The sequence below is a fragment of the Carya illinoinensis genome, chromosome 3 (genome assembly GCF_018687715.1).
Source record: "Carya illinoinensis cultivar Pawnee chromosome 3, C.illinoinensisPawnee_v1, whole genome shotgun sequence".
NCBI classification, from domain to species: Eukaryota; Viridiplantae; Streptophyta; class Magnoliopsida; order Fagales; family Juglandaceae; genus Carya; species Carya illinoinensis.
Window position 1 is genome coordinate 54,554,970 of NC_056754.1, and position 19,523 is coordinate 54,574,492.

Genomic DNA, 19,523 nt, shown 5'->3' on the forward strand with positions numbered 1-19,523 from the left:
AGAAAGGCCAGACAAACTTGCCCAACAAGCTCCCAACTCCACCGAGAACACCAGCAAGCCCACTCCCCCACTCTCCATATAGAAATACTCAAAAAACTCACACCCGTTCATCAATACAAGCTAGCTCCCAACACCTTCCCCAAAACCGTCCATGGCGTAGAAACAAAAATTTCACAACTTTCCAGATGGATTTGCCCAGAACACTCTTCTCTATATTTTCTATTTCTATGCTTTCCTCGTTCTTTCCCTGTGCTGAAAGTGCAGCAGACTACACAAACTTGGTCTTCAAGGGCTGTGCAGAGCAGAAGTTCCAGGACTCAACTGGGATTTACTCACAAAACCTCAAGACCCTCTTGTCTTCTTTGGTTTCACTGTCTTCACAGAAGACTTTCTCCTCTACCAACTCAGGTGCAGATCAAAATAGCATCATGGGTCTTTACCAATGCAGAGGGGACCTCACGCTCCCCGAGTGCTTCAACTGCGTGAGCAAGATATCAGATACGGCAGACAAGCGATGTGGCAAAGCTGTAGCAGCTAGAATTCAACTCAACGGGTGTTATGTGCGGTATGAGGTTGCTGGGTTCAAACAAGTTTCTGACACTGAATTTCTGTACAAGGTGTGTGGATCAACTCAAGCAAGTGAAGCTGGGTTTGATCAAAAGAGGAACACGGCCTTTGATATGGTGGAGAGTGGGGTTAAGACTGATGCTAGCACGGGGGGTTTGTTTTACACAGGGAGATATGAATCGGTTTACGTGTTGGGGCAGTGTGAGGGCGATTTAGGCAGTGATGATTGTGGGGATTGTGTGAGTAGTGCAGTGGAGAGGGCCAAAGCTGACTGTGGTGAATCCATCTCTGGGCAAGTGTATCTACAAAAGTGCTATGTCAGCTACAGCTATTACCCAAAAGGCGTCCCCAGCATATCTTCATCATCAGGTAAACTTATAAATCAACTCTACATATGCAAGCTTCATCTCCTTAATCTGTTGAATGACAGCAAGTGTTTTACTTTTTTCCCCCTCCTACATGGACAGATACTAAAAAACAGTTTACAGTTTATAATTGGAGAGAGAGAGAGAGAGAGAGAGAGAGAGAGAGAGAGAGAGAGGTTTAGCTAGGTGGCTCTTCTCCTGTGGGAATTTAAGGGGTAAAAGTTTGTTTTTTGATACCTGTGAATGGTATGTTTCATTTGTATAGGGAACGAGGAGCAACGACACACACAGAGGACAGTGGCTCTTGCAGTTGGAGGTTTGGCAGCTTGTGGCTTCATTACAGTTTTTTTCCTGTTTGTTAAATCAGTGATGAAGAAACGAGGTGGTAAGCATGGAGGCTGAGCTACACTGCTAATTATATGTTAGTCTCCCACAACATTTCCCTTTATATATGTTCACAGATTCAACGGTTACTATAAATATGCAGAAAAAACAAATTATTTGCAAGTGAGACATCGAATACATTGTTAAAAATAAGATTTCACAATGATAAAAAAAAAAAAAATGACATATCATAATGAATTGCACATTAATCTTGCAAACAACAAAAACTTAATTTTTTGTGCAGATGATTGAGAGGGTGAGATGGGTTTTGAAGTTTGCAATGCTTTATAAGATTGGTGGTCTGATGTTTTGACATCACAAGAGAAAGAAAGTAAAAGTTAGGCAGAAATTTATTGGGGAATGTGAGGGGATAAGGTATCTATCCCCTTCAACTCAACTTTAATTGCAGTTTGTTCTGATGTACAAAGATTTATAGAGCCAGACTGAATGTGAATCTCACAATATTTTGCTTCCTTGGCTTGCAGTTTTTTCTTCATATCTATACCTTGCAGGCATATCCATAAATGAAACTTAAAACCGTTGCTTGGCAATAATCACTTCCTTTATTTGCATGGATTTTGGCTGTACTGGTAATCAGTGACAAAGTTTCATAATTTTGCTCAAAATTAAAATTTTATGTGCATTTATTTTATATATTTTATTAATGTAATTAGTTGTGTTAATTTTTTTAATATAAAATAATTATTTTAATCAATCACATCAATAAAATGTAGAGAATATATGTAAAAGTGACCTGTGTTTTTTCTTTTCTGAACATGCTGAAAAAGTTGATGAATTTGTGTGTGAAAACGAGTTGGTGGATTTGTCATTTGTGTGTGAAAACAAGTTGTGGTTTACTCTCATATGATGAGATATCGGTAAGACTAGACTATTAGAAGCTTGCTTCTGTCACTCAAACTCTATTTCTATATGATATGTGTCCAAATCCCAGTTGTCATTTCAAAATCTCTCAATAAAACTTTCAACCAAATAAGCCCACAAATCTACTCAAGACATTCAGTACTGTTTAGTTATCAAGATTTTTTATTTTAAATACAAAATTTTTATCTTATTATTATAATTTTTTTAAATCTCTATATAAAATATAATAAGTAATTTAATTTTTTCTTGAATTTTTTTAAATCTTAAAATAATAATAATATTAAAAACTTAAAATTTTTATAAAAAAAAATTTTAATGATCAAGCAAAACCAAGTATTAAATGTTGATGCTTTTTCCATGTTTAGTTGGCAGTTTGTAATTGGTCCACGAATGATTTTCAATAAGATTATTACCTCATACCTTCGTAATTAAGTAATGAGATGGGCCAATATAAATCTTCCTTGTTTTTCATTTTTCTTTGTATCTGTGGGTTGGGGAAACAGTGTAGACAGTACAAAATGATAAAGTAGCCATCTGTCTCCAAAACGACATAAAATTCCAACGTGTCCATCCATGATCGAGATTGTTCTTACGTTTCCTCTCGACAAAAGATAAAGAACCTCATAATCACCAACACGTTTTAAAATCACTTTAGACGGACTTTAGTTACAATAAGTATTACTTTATTTGGTTGCGGTTTCAAATTTCAATACTAAGGTTGATTTTTACTTTTATTATGTTTGAATTGAAATGAATTAAGATAAAAATTAAATAAATTATTATTATTATTATTTATTATTTTAAAATTTTAAAAATAATTAAATTATTTATTATATTTTATATAAAAAAATTAAAATATATAATAAAATAAAATGAAATATTTTACCGTTTAAAGAGGACTGATATCGCCCCGCAATCAACACAATCATGCAAACGCGGTCCGATCAATCGAATTGATAAAAATAAATAAATAAACAAACAAAAAATATAAGTCGCAATCAAGAAAAAGTAAGCTTATATGTCAAATCAACTGGACAAAATAATTGAATACTTAATGCCCCTCAAGGTCTTATTTTCTTGTCTCATATTAAATAAAAAATAATGATAAGTTTTATTATTTTTAAATTTTTATTTTATTTAATAATTAAAAAAGTAAATATTAATTAAATTATATATTTTTTCTCTTTTTAATAATTAATAATGTTAAAAAAATATTTAAAATAAAATAATAAAAAATTTAAATACACTTTAATAATAAAGTAGCGGTGGTATGCTTATCATTACCTATTAAAGAAACTGAACTTGCATTTTTTATAAGAAAATGCTTGTGCCCTCTCCGAGTGCCCGTCAAAGTGACTCCTAGTCACATAAAAAAAAATTAAATTAAATTTTTTTATTTAATAATTAATAAAGTGATTTTAAATATATTAATATTATTTTATATTTTTTAAAATATTTAAATATATTAAAAAAATTTAAAATAAAAAATAAAAAAAATTGACCGTGCGGTCAAATGAAACAGTGCACTCTAGACAACATAGTAGCACCGTTCTTTTTTATAAGCAGTAAACAGGGACCCCGAGACTGCTGCACTGGGTTGATTAACTATTAGTACCTAGCATCAGTTATGAAATTTTTACAGAAGGATTGTAGCATCAATGCCAACGAAGAATACAGATGTTGACAGTAGAGACAAGTCGGGAGGGACATCCAAGCTCAGAGTTTGTTAGTTTAGCACTTAAAAATTCTCATCTTAAATTTAAAATTTTTATTTTATTATTATAATTTTTTCAAATTTTTATATAAAATATAATAAATAATTTAATTTTTTCTTAATTTTTTTAAATTTTAAAATAATAATAATATTAAAATATTCTCTACTACCAAACCATGAGACAAATTAACACGGCTGATAGAGTATTGGTAAAGGTGTAGCCTAAGTAGCACTATTCTATTTAACCGTTAATATATTTGTATTTTTTTCATATTTTTATATATTTAACTCTTTTTAAAAATTTAAAAATATATATCAATATACTTAAAATTATTTTCTTAATAATTAAGTAATAAAAAAACTTTACTGACATTTCACAAAAGCGGTCAAAAGGGTCGGCATTCAAACTTGGAAAAAGCTAGTTTGCCGCTGGGCGGTACTGCTCAAGGGTACCGAGAAAAATATATTTTTTTAAATTTTTTTTATTTAATGATTAAGAAAGTCATTTTAAGTGTATTGGTGTATTTTTTTTTTATTTAATGATTAAGAAAGTGATTAAAAAATTGTGAAAAAAGAATTGAAAAAAAAAAAAAAAAAATTACACTAGACGGTAAGCCAAGCAATAAGGGTGAGGCGGCTTGTTGAATGGGCGTGAAGACATCCTGACCATTCAAAGATCGGACCTCTGCCTTGCTGGCTTTTGCCGCCCTGCCCACAATGTCTCAGGTCCTACCACCCTAGGGGACCCCTTCCCAGATGATCTATTCCTTTATTTATTTTCCTGGAAAAAAAATACACGTATAATGGGTACCTAGCCAATGGCCGAAAGAGCAGTTTATACTCTGTGCTATTGAATATGGAAAAATAGCCCATGAATGACCAGAACTAAAAGGCCTCTTCAAAAATATATTCAAACATGGGTCGATGGGGTTCTAGGTAGTTCAGAAGATTCGAAGAAGAGAGATGAGTAACTCTAGACAATATACCACCTGCATGTTTCCCATACCCGTCCCTGCCTAAAAGATTACCATATCGAGTTGGCCAAGATGGATTTTCCGCCGGGGGGGGGGGGGGGGGGGGGGGGGGGGGGGTGGTTGGTTGTGGGGTTTCATAGGTCTTCATTTTCTCTTAAAAGCTCATATCACACAAACATGGCCCAACTTTAAGAGCTGAAAACTGACTTCTGATTTCCGAACCAACACAAGAAAAAATAAGTATCAGAGAATGAATGAAGAGGAGCAAAAGGGAGCATAAAAAGGATAAAAAAACATTTAAATATTGATTTCATAACAATCTGTCCCATTGAGATACTTCGCATAGGAAATTAACTACCCGTCTACGTCTCTATCCACTCAATCTTCCAGCATTGTCACCCAATTTGAATCTTCTATGCGGCAGTAGATTGACATGCTGGCAGGAAATCACTATTTAACAATGTTATTCGGCCATTATTAATCCTTAGCGTACTTGCAAGTCGCATGATACAACATTATCATTTTTTTTTTTTTTTGGATAAATAATCATACAACTATTAACAGGTGCACACCATTATCAAAATTTACAAGTCAAACACAGATCACAGGCCCTTCTTACAAGCAAACCAAATTGAAACACTTGGCAAATACCAGCTACCATGACTTCGAACGGATAAAAAAAAAGGATATTAAAAATAAAAGATAAATGATTAAAAGAAAAAAGGCTTTGCAAGAGACAAGAATCCAACAATTAAAGATTTCTTAAATGAGTAACATCATATTCAGTTTGAACAGAAACAGTTATTTGGCAACAGAAAACATGCCTAAATATTCCAACCCTCCCCAAAAGGTTCTACCTTAATGTTTATATTGTTCTCTTTTTTTTTTTCTCCTTTTCATTGGTGGATCTTGCATTCATCTTGTCAAACAAGTCGCATGAAAATCACCGAGCTTGAAGCTAACGGACATTGTACCACTGCTTCTTCTGCATTATTCCATATTTGAGAACATACGAGATGTCTTCAGGTGCATTCAAAAGAACCCCTACGCCTCCCCTCTCCCAACAATATAACTTTCGGGAAAACTAAATCAGCATAAACCTCGAATTCAGTACGAATTTTCACTATGCCTACTTATGGCCACTGGTTCAAAAATTATGGAATTGACTGAATTAGTAATTCTTCTATTCGCTCCAACTGTAAAGAAACTGACCTCACAGCGAGCTGGACAAACTGTTTGGTTTTTATCGACTACACTAGATATTTAAGTTTGCCAATAACTCAAGTCTCACCTCCATCAATTTTACACAACAAATCATTGATCCTAAGAACTTGTGTGATTGTGTCCCTATGATTCGCAAATCCTCCATATTTGCTTGTACTTCACATTCTGCTTAATTCAATGATGATAGTAATAATCGAAAACTTCGAATGAACTGCAAAGCCTATAGCATGCAACTGATTATACACCAAGCAGAAAACATGGTTCTAGATTGTGCACAGAAGAGTGCTTGGCTATAAACAATCACCTACAGAGATTATTCATAACCCTTATGCTACAGTAGAAGGAGTTGACTTAAAAACACAAGTCAAAGTTTCAGAATCATGCTACAAAGATTATTGACTATAGACAAGGGTGCGCGCGTGGGGGTTGATACTCTAATGAAGTGAGGGGGAGGTATGGCGTGTGCTTATGGAAATTTATTATGTGGGGATGGTAGAGTTTCAAAAGGCATATCCGGTTTGTGGTTAGAGAGGGTTCTAGAATCAGGTTTTGGCATGATGTGAAGATTGCGCTCTTCATAGGACATTTCCAGCACTCTATCGTATTGCAAGGAGGTTCAAGGTCGTCCTCAAGTGGCGGCAATGTAGAAGATGATTCCGTTGTGTATCATATGGTGTATGTAGTCGGAAAGAAATGAGCGGTACTTTGAAGATAGGGAACACACAGTGGCTAAGCTTCAAGCCCCGTTTGGTTGCAATACTCAACTGAGATCAACTCAGTTCAGTATAATTTTAAACTGAGTCTAACATCCAAACACTTAACTCTCAAATTACTAAACTCATCTTAACTCAAAACCTCTTTACACGTGAAACCTACAACTTTTTTAACTCAACACTTTTTAGATGGGCCCTACATAACTCACTCCACTTACTCAGCTTACTACTATTCATAAAGAACTCAGCTAAAGCTCAACTCACTGTTGAAAACCACCCTAAGTGTGAAAACAGCCCCCCAAACTCAGCACCATCCTTTATTTTGTTGTATTAGGCGCCACCCAAGTTCCTGTAGCAAATGACGCCCCCCAACTCTGCCGCAAATTGCTGCACCGAATTCCTCCAAAATCATAACTGCTCTCCCCTATAAAAGGAAGAGCTCAGTTGTGTAGAGAGTGGGTGGGAAAACACAGAGAAAGAGAGGACGTGATAGAAAATTTGTAGAGTTTTGTAATCTCGTACAAATTCAGTAAAAGAGGCTCCAGTGGACATAGGCAATTTGTTGAACCACTTAAATATCGTCTTGTGTGATTTTGGACAGGCCAGAGGCGCAACAATTAGTATCAGAGCTCTGGTTCACGTTGTCCAGAAATTAAGTTGATTAAAATCAACTTTTGACAACTGCAAGGTGTTCCTCGCGTCGAAACGAATTCGTTGCCGCAAACGGAATCGAAAACAAAGGTCGGAAGAGCTCACACGCGCCCCAAGAAGGTCGGAGCGTGGATCCACGCGCCAAACGCGCATCTGGAGGTTGAAAACGACTGAACCTCTCGCTCCACGCGCCCTGAGGTTGAAGACGCGTGACTCGCACGCACCTCATGCGCCCAGAAGGAGGAAGACGTGTGAAGTCCACGCCCTCATGCGCCCTAGAAGGTATATACGCATGTCCTCCACGTGCCCACGCTTTCCCAATCGCACTGATGCGGCACATGCATCTCACGCGCCAGATGATCAAGACCGTTCGTTTTCCAGATCCATTTTGGGCTTGATCTAAGCCATTTGGAGTCTGATTTCAACGATCAAATAGTACTTTCCAACTATTTGGATCATTCCGGACTCATCCGTACGGTTAGGATTTTGAAATTTTGTGTCTAAATTTTCTAAATTCAAATAGAAAGATTTAGAATAGATAAGAGCTCTGAAAATGCCAGTAGCTCTGGGCGTCGATCTACATTGTCAAATGACAAGTTTGAAGCTGAGAAATTCGATGGAACAAGCAACTTCGGCATGTGGCAGTGTGAAGTCATGGACGTTTTGATCCAATAAGAGGTGGATATTACGTTGGTCGGAAAACCAGATGATATAACTGAAAAAGATTGGAAGAAGCTTAATATCCAAGCTTGTATTACAATCCAATTATGCATTACTAAATAACATAAGTATTTTGTCATGAGAGATATAAATGCTAAGAAATTTGGCAGAAATTGAAGGATAAGTTCATGAAGAAAAGCATTGAGAGCCGTTTGCACTTGAAGAAAAAGCTCTTCAGATTCCAATTTCATGAAGGTATTTCCATGTCTGAACATCTGAATAGTTATAACCAAATTCTTGCTGATTTGTTAAACTTGGATGTTGAAATCCAAGATGAAGATAAAGCTTTATTTTTGTTAAATTCCTTACCTGATACATATGAGCATTTAATTACTACTCTACTGTATGAGAAGGAAAATATAAGTTTGACGATGTATCCAGTTCTTTAATTAGCAATGAGTACCGCAAAAAGGATAAACAGGTACAACAAGATACATCAAGTGAAGCACTAACAGCAAGAGGGAGACCACAATCAAGATATCTCGGAAAGAAGAAAGGTTTTCAATCGAAAACCCGGGCCACATCACGTGGTTCATCAGTCGAAAGAAAACTCGCTAGAGATGAGTGTTCCTTTTGTCACAACAAAAGACACTGGAAGAAAGATTGTCCCAAGCTGAAGGAACAACAGCAAAATCAACCCACCACAGTCAAAGTCGTGGACATAGATGATGATTCAGATTTTGCCTTGACAAGTTCATCATCCATTTGTCATTCCGATGAATGGATTATGGATTCCGGATGTACCTATCACATGTGTCCCAATCAAGACTGATTTACTGATTTCACAAAGATTGAAGGTGGAGCAGTACTTATGGACAATGGCAGTGCTTGTAAGACTCAGGGAATAGGTAGCATTCGGTTAAAACTGCACGATGGTAGCATCAAGACTCTGATAAAAGTTCGGTACGTTTCGAACTTGCAGAAGAATCTCATCTCACTGGGATCTCTGAATTCGAAAGGATTCAAAATCACCATTAAAGACGGAACTTTTAAAGTACTAATGGGAGTTCAGGTGGCTATGAAGGGTTTGAGGCGAGGAAACTTGTACTTATTGCAAGGAAGTACTGTTGAAGGAAGAGCTTCCGCATGCTGTGAGAAGCTAGATAAGACTGATGCCGACACCATCAATCTTTAAAATATGCGTATGGGACACGCTGGAGAAAAAGCTTTGCAAATACTGGTGAAGCAAGGCTTACTCAAAGGTGCCAAAACTGGTAAACTGTCTTTCTGTGAGCACTGTGTATTGGGGAAACAGAGTCGAATCAAGTTTGGAACTGATGTACATAATACACAGGGAATACTTGACTATGTACACTCCGATGTTTGGGGACCTACCCAAAATGCATCTTTGGGAGGTAAGCATTGGTTTGTAATTTTTGTAGATGATTATTGTCGTCATGTGTGGGTGTATACGATGAAGAATAAAGATGAAGTGCTGAAAATCTTCCTTGATTGGAAGAAAATGGTTGAAACTCAGACCAGCAGAAAAATCAAGTGGCTCAAATCTGATAATGGAGGTGAGTACACTTCAGACCCTTTCATGGAAGTATGCCGGAGAGAGGGAATTGTAAGACACTTCACGGTACAAGGTACACTGCAGCAGAACGGTGTGGCAAAACGGATGAATCGTACTTTATTAGAAAAAGTGCGATGTATGTTACTGGACGCTGGATTCAGTAAACAATTTTGGGCTGAAGCTATGACATATGCTTGCCACCTCATCAACCGACTACCTGCAGTTGCCAATGACGGGAAGACACGCATTGAAATGTGAAAAGGTAATCATGCTACTGATTATGACTTTTTACACATTTTTTGATGTCCTGCTTACTGTCATGCACAAGGAAATAAGCTTGACCCTAGAGCCAAAAAAATAAAATTTTTAAGTTTTAGTACTGGTGTAAAAGGGTATAGACTCTGGTACATAAAGTACATAGAGTCTAAGAAGGTTATCATCCATATAGATGTAACATTCAACGAGTCTAAGATGCTTAAGTTACATAAGCATAAAGATTCAAATGTAGGCAGTCATGATAGCGAAACACCTGGTGATTCGCAAAAGGTAGAGTTTTCCACTCAAAATGATTCAGGAGAAACAAATAGAGAGCACGAACAAGATGAGATTGATAGTCCAGTACTAAAACTTAAGAATTTTGCTTTCTTGGCTCTAGGGTCAAGCTTACTTCCTTGAGCATGATAGTAAGCTTTCCACATTTCAATGGGTGTCTTCCCGTCATTGGCAGCTGCAGGTAGTCAGTTGATGAGGTGGCAAGCATATGTCACAGCTTCAGCCCAAAATTATTTACTGAATCCAACATCCAGTAACATACATCGTACTTTTTCTAATAAAATACGATTCATCCGTTCTGTCACACAGTTCTACTGCGGTGTATCTCGTACCGTAAAGTGTCTTACAATTCCCTCTCTCCGGCATACTTCCATGAAGGGGTCTGAAATGTACTCACCTCTATTATCAAATCTGAGCCGCTTGATCTTTGTGCCGGTCTGAGTCTCAACCATTTTATTCCAATCAATGAAGATTTTCAGCACTTCATCTTTATCATTCATCGTATACACCCACACATGACGAGAATAATCATCCACAAAAGTTACAAACCAATGCTTACCTTTCAAATATGCATTTTGGGTAGGTCCCCAAATATCGGAGTGTACATAGTCAAGTATTCCCCATGTATTATGTAGAGCGGTTCCAAACTTAATCCGACTCTGTTTTCCCAATACACAGTGCTCACAGAAAGACAATTTACCAGTTTTGGCACTTTTGAGTAAACTTTGCTTCACCAGTGTTTGCAAAACTTTTTCTCCAGTGTCTCTCATACGCATATGCCAAAGATTGGTGGTGTCGACATCAGTCTCATCTAGCTTTTCACAGCATGTCGAAGCTCTTCCTTCAACAGTACTTCCTTACAATAAGTACAAGTTTCCTCGCCTCAAACTCTTCATAGCCACCTGAACTCCCATTAATACTTTGAGAGTTCCGTCTTCAATGGTAATTCTGAATCCCTTTGAATCCAGAGATCCCAGTAAGATGAGATTCTTCCGCAAGTTCGGAACGTACCGAACTTCTATCAAAGTCTTGACACTGCCATCGTGCAGCTTTAACCGAATGCTACCTATTCCCTGAGTCTTACAGGCACTGCCAATGCCCATAAGTAATGCTCATCCCTCAATCTTTGTGAAGTCAATAAACCAATCTCGATTGGGACACATGTGATAGGTACATCCAGAATCCATAATCCATTCATCGGAATGACAAATGGATGATGAACTTGTCAAGGCAAAATCCGAATCATCATCTATGTCCACGACATTAGCTGTGGTGGGTTGATTCTGTTGTTGTCCCTTCAGCTTGGGACAATCTTTCTTCCAGTGTCCTTTGTTGTGACAAAATGAACACTCATCTCTAGCGAGTTTTCTTCCGACTGATAAATCACGTGATATAGCCCGGGTTTTCGATTGAAAACCTTTCTTCTTTCCAGGATACCTTGATTGTGGTCTCCCTCTCGCTGTTAGCGCTTCACTTGATGTATCTTGTTGTACCTACTTATCATTTTTGCGGTACTCATTGCTAATTAAAGAACTAGATATATTGTTAAAACTAATATTTTCCTTCTCATACAGTAGAGTAGTAATTAAATGCTCATATGTATCAGGTAAGGAATTTAACAAAAGTAAAGCTCTATCTTCATCTTGGATTTCAACATCCAAGTTTAACAAATCAGCAAGAATTTGGTTATAATTATTCAGATGTTCAGACATAGAAATACCTTCACGAAATTAGAATATGAAGAGTTTTTTCTTCAAGTGCAAACGGCTCTCAATGCTGTTCTTCATGAACTTATCCTCAAATTTCTGCCAAAGTTTCTTAGCATTTATCTCTCTCATGACAAAATACTTCTGCTCTTTGGTAATGCATAACCGGATTGTAATACAAGCTTGGGTATTAAGCTTTTTCCAATCTTTTTCAGTCATATCATCTTGTTTTCCGTTCAACGCAATATCTAACTCTTGTTGGATCAAAACGTTCATGACTTCACACTGCCACATGCCGAAGTTGCTTGTTCTATCAAACTTCTCAACTTCAAACTTGGCATTTGATATTGTGGATCGACGCCCGGAGCTCTGAACTACTGACATTTTCAGAGCTCCTATCTCTTCCAAATCTTTCTATTTGAATTTAGAAAATTTAGACACAAATTTTCAAAATTCTAACCGTACGAATGAGTTTAGAATGATCCAAATAGTTGGAAAGCACTATTTGATCGTTGAAATCGGACTCTAAATGGCTTATATCAAGCCCAAAATGGATCTAGAAAACGAACGGTCCTGATCGTCTGGCGTGTGAGATGCACGCTGGGCAGCAGTGCAACTGGGGAAGCGTGGGCTCGTGGAGGACACGTGCATATGCCTTCTAGGGCGCGTGGGGTCGCATGAGGGAGTGGACTTCACGCGTCTTCCTCTTTCTGGGCGCGTGAGGTGCATGCGAGTCATGCGTCTTCAACCTCCGGGCGTGTGGAGTGTGAGGTTCAGTCCTCTTCAGCCCCCAGATACGCATTTGGAGCCTGGATGCACACTCCGATCTTCTTGGGACGCGTGTGAGCTCCTCCGACCTCCGTTTTTCATTCTGTTTACAGCAACGGATTCGTCTCGACGCGAGAAACACCCTGGAGTTGTCAAAAGTTGATTTCGATCAACTTAATTTCTGGACAGCACGATCCAGAACTCTGATACCAATTGTTGCGCCTCTGGAAACTTAATTTCTGGACAGCACGATCCAGAACTCTGATACCAATTGTTGCGCCTCTGGCCTGTCCAAAATCACACGAGACGATATTTAAGTGGTTCAGCAAATTGCATATGTCCACTGAAGCCTCTTTTACTGAATTTGTATAAGATTATAAAACTCTACAGATGTTCTCTCACGTCCTCTCTTTCTCTGTATTTTCCCACCCACTCTCTACACAATCGAGCTCTCCCTTTTATAGGAGAGAGCAACTACGATTTCGGAGAAATTTGGTGCGCAATTTGCAGCAGAGTTTGGGGGAAATCATTTGCTACAAGAACTTGGGTGGCGCCTAATACAACAAACTAGAGAATGGTGCTAAGTTTGGGGGGGCTGGTTTCACACTTAGGGTGGTTTTCAACATTGAGTTGAGCTTTAGCTAAGTTCTTTATGAATAGTAGTAAGCTGAATAAGTGAAGTGAGTTATGTGAAGCCCATCTAAAATGCGTTTAGATTTGTTTGGATGTTAAAATAAGTTTAGTACTATTTATGATAAATTAAAAAATGTTGTAGATCTCGCATATAAAGAAGTGTTGAATTAAAAAAATTGTGGGTCCCACGTGTAAAGAGGTTTTGAGTTAAAATGAGTTTAGTAATTTAAGAGTTGAGTGTTTAGATATTAGACTCAGTTTAAAATTATACTGAACTGAGTTGATCTCAGCTGAGTGTTGCAACCAAACGGGGCTTGAAGCTTCGCCACTGTGTGTTCCCTATCTTCAAAGCACCGCCCATTTCTTTCCGACTACATACACCACATGATACACAACGGAATCATCTTCTACATTGCCGCCACTTGAGGACGACCTTGAATCTCCTTGCAACAAGCTAATAAATCCAACACCATCAATGGCATTACCGAAGCAACATCAACTCTTTTAAATATCTCATTCCAGAGCCTTTTTGTCACCTCACAGTGTAATAATAAGTGATCCCTAGATTCTCTATGCTTTTTACACAAATAGCACCAATCCATCACAATGAGTCTCATCTTCCTCAAGTTGTTTATGGTCAAAATCTTTCTAAGAGCAACAGTCCATACGAAGAAAGTTACTTTAGTAGACACATGAGACCTCCAAATCCTCTTTCAAGGGAATGAAACCTGGCCTAGTGCTATCAAGATCTTATAGTATGCCCTGACTGTACATTTTTTACTATCATTGGCCCTTCACTGCATCTTATCCTCCTGTACTGTAGTGTTTCCCATGGAGTATAATAACTTGAAAAATTCGGAAACGGTGTGCAATTCCCCATCATGAATATCCCTATTAAAAAGGACATTTCACTGGTAAGAACCATGAGAAAATACCCGCATATTTGCCACAGAAGCCTCACTGTTAGTTTCAATACGATAGAGTGCTGGAAATGCCCTATGAAGAGCGCAATCTTCACATCAAACATCATGCCAAAACCTGATTCTAGAACCCTCTCCAACTACAAATCGGATATGACTTTTGAAACTCTACCATCCCCATCTACTAAATTTCCATAAGCTCACGCCATACCTCCCCCTCACTTCATTGGAGCACCAACCCACACACACGCACGCTTGTCTATAGTCAATAATCTTTGTAGCATGATTCTGAAACTTTGACTTGTGTTTTTAAGTCAACTCCTTGTACCGTAGCATAAGGGTTATGAATAATCTCTATAGGTGATTGTTTATAGCCAAGCACTCTTCTGTGCACTATCTAGAACCATGTTTTCTACTTGGTGTATAATCAATTGCATGCTATAGGCTTTGCAGTTCATTCGAAATTTTCGATTATTACTATCATCATTGAATTGAGCAGAATGTGAAGTACAAGCAAATATGGAGGATTTGCGAATCATGGGGACACAATCACACAAGTTCTTAGGATTAATGATTTGTTGTGTAAAATTGATGGAGGTGAGACTTGTGTAATCTAAAATGTATTTAGATATTCTTTTATATACTTTCTATGTACATAGGCCATGCTTATTTCATTCAAATCAATAAAATTTATTTCTTTTGTATCAAAAATAGAGAATCATGCTACAAAAACATAACAAATTATGCGGATTTTCCATGTACTAAGATAATAAAAGAGTAATTTGGAGAAGGAAACAAGAGCATGAATTAGAAATTTGAAAATAGGACACAATGCTCAAATCAAGCATTTCATCACCGTGGAAACAGAGAATAGTATGGCCATTTTTTTAAAGCCCAAAACAGAAAAACAAAAACTCCTAGTACTAACATCATAAATTATAGGCAATATCCCAAACCCTATAGCATACAACCCTTTTAAATTATTTCTATCTGTCTCTCTCTAAATCGGCACAGCCTTGATAGATTCACAGATTAAGTTGAAGATCAGTACCCAATGGTCGCCAAACGGACCCGATACTCGTTTGTTACGGTTCACTTCTGGGGCTGGGGCGGGGTACCGAGAAGGCTGGCCTGCTGCAGCTCGAGCTCATTCATCTGCTGCTCACGGTCCATCTCGATGATGAGAGGTACTACCAGGATCAGGAATGTCGTGCCGGCGATCCACGCGGCCTTTCCCGTGCTCTTCAGAAGCTTCCTGGTCACGAGTACGGCGTCGCTAGCTGCCTGCCTGCCTCGCGACACGATGGGGGAACCACTCAGCTTCGAGATTATGCTGCCGTTGGAGTCACTTTTCGCGGCCCGCCTCTCCGGCAGGGAAACTCCGCCTCTTCGGGGTTGCGACGCCATATAGGAGATAGTGACAAAGGTTTTGAGAAGCTGAACCGCTCGAAGGGACAGAGGGGAAGGTTTCAACTTCTGAGAAAGGTTTTGGTCTTCACCGAAACAGTGAAACTTCAACTTGTATTTTCAGGCAGAATTGACAAGTAATCAGACAAAAAATTTTTATCCCCATCTTATATTTTATTATAATTTTTAAAAAATTTTATATAAAATATAATAAATATTTTAATTTTTAAAAAATTTTAATTCAATTTTTAAAAAATTTAAAATAATAATATTAAAAAATAATATTTTAAACTTTCATTTAAAATAAAAAATTTTCATTTCATTATTTAAAACAACAGTAAAAATTAAAGAGATTCAGAAATAAGATGAAATAAAATATTTTAGATAAAAGTTAAAAGTTGAATAAAATATTATTATTTTAAATATTTTAAAAAGTTAGATTGAGATTTTAAAAAATTAAATTGTTTATTATATTTTATATGAGAATTTAAAAAATTTATAATAATGAGATAAAATACTTTCTAAATCTAAACAAACTCTAAACCAATGAAAATCATTGTACACAGATAATTTACATATTGTACTCTAGAAAAATAATTTGTCTAAATTTTAAATAAATAAATATTACACATACTACCTATTAAAAAATAAATAAATGTTACACAAACTATTGTAAAAAAGTGAATCACATCTTAAAAAAGTATAATCTATTTTTTTTAATTAATGAGACTTAATTTTTATAAAAGATTTGTATTTAACTTATCGATTTAAGGCTTGTATCTATAATTATTTTCTTCACAAATCTTCACCAAATATTATTATCCTCTAATTTTATATTTTCTTGGAGAATGAAACGAAAGCTTGAATTATCGTAACTAAAAAAATAATAAAAGTATAAAATTAGTCTCTAAAGTGATAGTCTTGTTTTACTCAAAATATATGAAAAATATTTTAGCAATAAAGAGATCCTATAAAAAAAAAAAATTCATAAACTGATGTAATTTGATATGGTACGTCAATTTATAAAGTCACTTTTATTATAAAATAGATTTTACAGATTTTATGAAAACATATCAGTTTATGAATTTACTTTGTATAATATATTTATGTCTGTATTAATTCTCAAAATATATATACCATATAAGTGTTTTGATAAGTAAAAACTTTGAGTGAAAAAGAAGCATCTATACTAACAACTTCTAAATTTGTCAAAGCGTCAATTAAGTTATTCCTTTCTCTATACATATAAATTAATTCAAGAGGAAAAAAAAAATTGATACCATTTATGTCAGTCCACATCTCAAATACTTCCAATGAGACTTTGATTTTTGTTAAACTAGTTTACAGCAAGAGTCTATCTCCGCTACTAATTCTAAAATTTATCTCGACAGGGAAGGCTATCCAAATTATCACATAATTTAAATTATAAATTAAAATTTGTAAATATAATCATAATTTAAAAATTAGAATTGTATTCACAAAAATGTATTGCCTTGGCTTCTTAAGGCAGCCTTTATATAAGAGATCAAGACAATACAAGAGTTTTATTTGACCATCTAACCTGCTAAACCAACCTTTGTGTACAAAAGTCTTATTTTTAATATTTATTTGAAAGCTTGGAAATTTATAATTATTAAATATTTTGTAGATGTTTGGAAATAAAGTATTCGAGAATACCTGTTAATACTCTCGTACACAAACTAGGCCTAAGACTTATAAACCGATGTCTAAACTTAACTGTTGATCAAACCTTATAAGTTTTTTTTATGCGTAGTTGGATGGTTGAAATTTGAACTAGTGATAGAGACATAACATGTAGATTTCGTACCATTTAATGTTGTTCACGTAAATTCATATGTTGTGCTCCCCATCTTTAGTAACTTCATGATGTTCAATTTGAATTATCTTGCTCGCTATCACCGGAAAGTCCTATGCTCATTCTAGAGTAAGCAAGGGAGGAGCACACTTTGAATGCATGATATTCTTTAACCTTAACAGAACATGCAAGAAGGAGTTAGAGTTCAGCTATAGTTTGTGCAATAGTTTCTATACAATCTATATAATCCTTGGTGATGAGAATAAAATATCCCAAGTCCAATCTCAATAAGGTATCTCATCAAAAGGAAAAAGTGAGAGAAGGAGAATGGAGGATAAAAGGTGAGAGATGGATAGCGTGTCAAGAGAAAATAGAGGATGTGATATAAATGAGCCAATATGTGATTTAAAGGAGGAGAAGACAGAGGTTAAAGAGGGGATTAGACTAAACCAGAAGGGGGACTTCGGGATGACTTCAACTTATTCTTCAGCTTCTCCAATCTGAGAATGAGAGCTCCATAGAGAAGACTTATAAGAGAAAATAGATTTTTTATTTCTATTGTATAATGAGAATAAGAGACTATAAAATTTTTTATATTATAGTGGATTTGCCATCTAAACAACCTATTGATGTAGGTCCAATATTGAATCACATAAATTTATGTCTCTATTTTCATTTATTTTTTATTAATTATTATGAATGTATGCACGATATTGTACAGTTGCAAATGACTACTGTTGGGGGCTTCAAACCATGCCAATTGAGGTCCAAATCGTCATAGTGGATTAATAACAACTTTTTCTTCCATTTCGTCCTGTGCTAATTTTTGACCGTTTAACCTATTGGATGTTTTTTTAAAAATTAAAGTATAGGAATTTTGGAATTCATCATTTTGAAACTTGGAATGTGCTATATATGATATGATAAAGATAAAAATAAAAATAGTAAAGAAAATTATATATCTCAAGTGATGGCGTTACTAGTGTAGATCATGTTGAGTAAAGTGATTATACGTTATAATTTGATTTAAAAAATAAATTTCAAAATTTAAATTTTATAAATTAAAAAATAATGTTACATATAGTCATAAAGTCTAAAAGCATTGTAAAGTTTATTTGAAAAAAACTAAAGTCTATTATTAAAAAATTAATTTTTTCTTCATATAAATCTCGCATTTATTTACTTTTTCAAAATAATTGCACAATGTTTGCGCACTCATGACTACAAGTATTATTTCTTAAAATGTAGAGGTCACTATTAAAAAAATATATTTTTTATGTATGTCTCAGATTTATCTATTTTTTTAAAAAGAAATGAAGTATGAACTGCATACTCCAGAATTACAAATATCATTTATCATAATAAATATTAAGGGTTTGCATGAGATTGTGATAGGAGTCTTAAAAAATACTTAAATAGTTTTAAAAGCTATTTAATGGAAAAATCAAATTGTTTTAGTATTATATATTAAAACACTTTTAATTTTAAATAAGTTAGAAAACACGTTTGACGAAAAATGAAAATCATCAACCGTGCTTTTTTGAATAATGTGGTAATTTGAATTTTAAAAAAATTATCAATAGACGAAAATATCAATACAAATTTAAGATAATTATAACTTAAAAAAATATAACTATAATATTTAATAATTCAAATAATCGTTAATTCTATATCAGAAAATACTATTTTAATTTATTTCCAAACAAATATAATATGTTTAAAATTATTTTAAACATATAATTATCAAACAGTAAATAATTTTTTAATATTAAAATTGATTACTTAAACTATAAATTATAAGTTATAATTTCTATTGTAATCATGCTCCATTAAGGTTAGGAAATCTGTTATTTAAAGCTAATTATTGTGCTGAATAATTTAAACTTAAAGCCTGCCTAATCTTGCCTGCGAAACCTCTCTGCCTTTCTTTTTCGTGCAACCACCAGATCAAACAATATCCTGTCATCAACGGTTGATATCCGACGTCATATCAAATACAAATAGAACCATC

At 35.3% G+C, this 19,523-nt stretch overlaps 2 protein-coding genes across 5 annotated transcripts; one reads left to right on the forward strand and one right to left on the reverse strand.

The window, feature by feature from the left end:
• Window positions 1-1,789, forward strand: LOC122305390 (plasmodesmata-located protein 1-like). 2 transcript variants are annotated; one of them, XM_043117898.1, is made up of 3 exons: window positions 1-936; window positions 1,198-1,317; window positions 1,561-1,789. In XM_043117898.1, the coding sequence occupies exons 1-3, from the start codon at window positions 186-188 to the stop codon at window positions 1,566-1,568; spliced, it is 879 nt and encodes a 292-aa protein (XP_042973832.1). In that variant the 5' UTR covers window positions 1-185; the 3' UTR covers window positions 1,569-1,789. The 2 variants fall into 2 exon arrangements, with proteins under 2 accessions (XP_042973832.1, XP_042973831.1); XM_043117897.1 differs by having other exon boundaries at window positions 2-936; window positions 1,198-1,353.
• A 3,376-nt stretch (window positions 1,790-5,165) lies between these two features.
• LOC122305391 (mitochondrial import receptor subunit TOM9-2-like) lies at window positions 5,166-15,828 on the reverse strand. Of its 3 annotated transcripts, none has more exons than XM_043117902.1 (2): window positions 15,341-15,828; window positions 5,166-5,322 (listed from the first exon to the last, which is right to left on the reverse strand). In XM_043117902.1, exon 1 carries the CDS (start codon window positions 15,694-15,696, stop codon window positions 15,382-15,384), a length of 315 nt encoding a protein of 104 aa, XP_042973836.1. In that variant the 5' UTR covers window positions 15,697-15,828; the 3' UTR covers window positions 5,166-5,322; window positions 15,341-15,381. The 3 variants fall into 3 exon arrangements, with proteins under 3 accessions (XP_042973836.1, XP_042973834.1, XP_042973835.1); XM_043117900.1 differs by lacking the exon at window positions 5,166-5,322 and adding an exon at window positions 5,613-5,871; XM_043117901.1 differs by lacking the exon at window positions 5,166-5,322 and adding an exon at window positions 5,613-5,970.
• Window positions 15,829-19,523: the final 3,695 nt, after the last annotated feature.

What these genes read in the sequence shown, in the direction of transcription:
- LOC122305391 (XM_043117902.1), bottom strand. Translation starts at nt 15,696, where the DNA reads ATGGCGTCGCAACCCCGAAGAGGCGGAGTTTCCCTGCCGGAGAGGCGG.
- LOC122305390 (XM_043117897.1), top strand. Translation starts at nt 186, where the DNA reads ATGGATTTGCCCAGAACACTCTTCTCTATATTTTCTATTTCTATGCTT. An exon ending in CAGCATATCTTCATCATCAG is followed by an intron (nt 937 to 1,197) that starts GTAAACTTATAA and finishes TCATTTGTATAG; the next exon opens with GGAACGAGGAGCAACGACAC.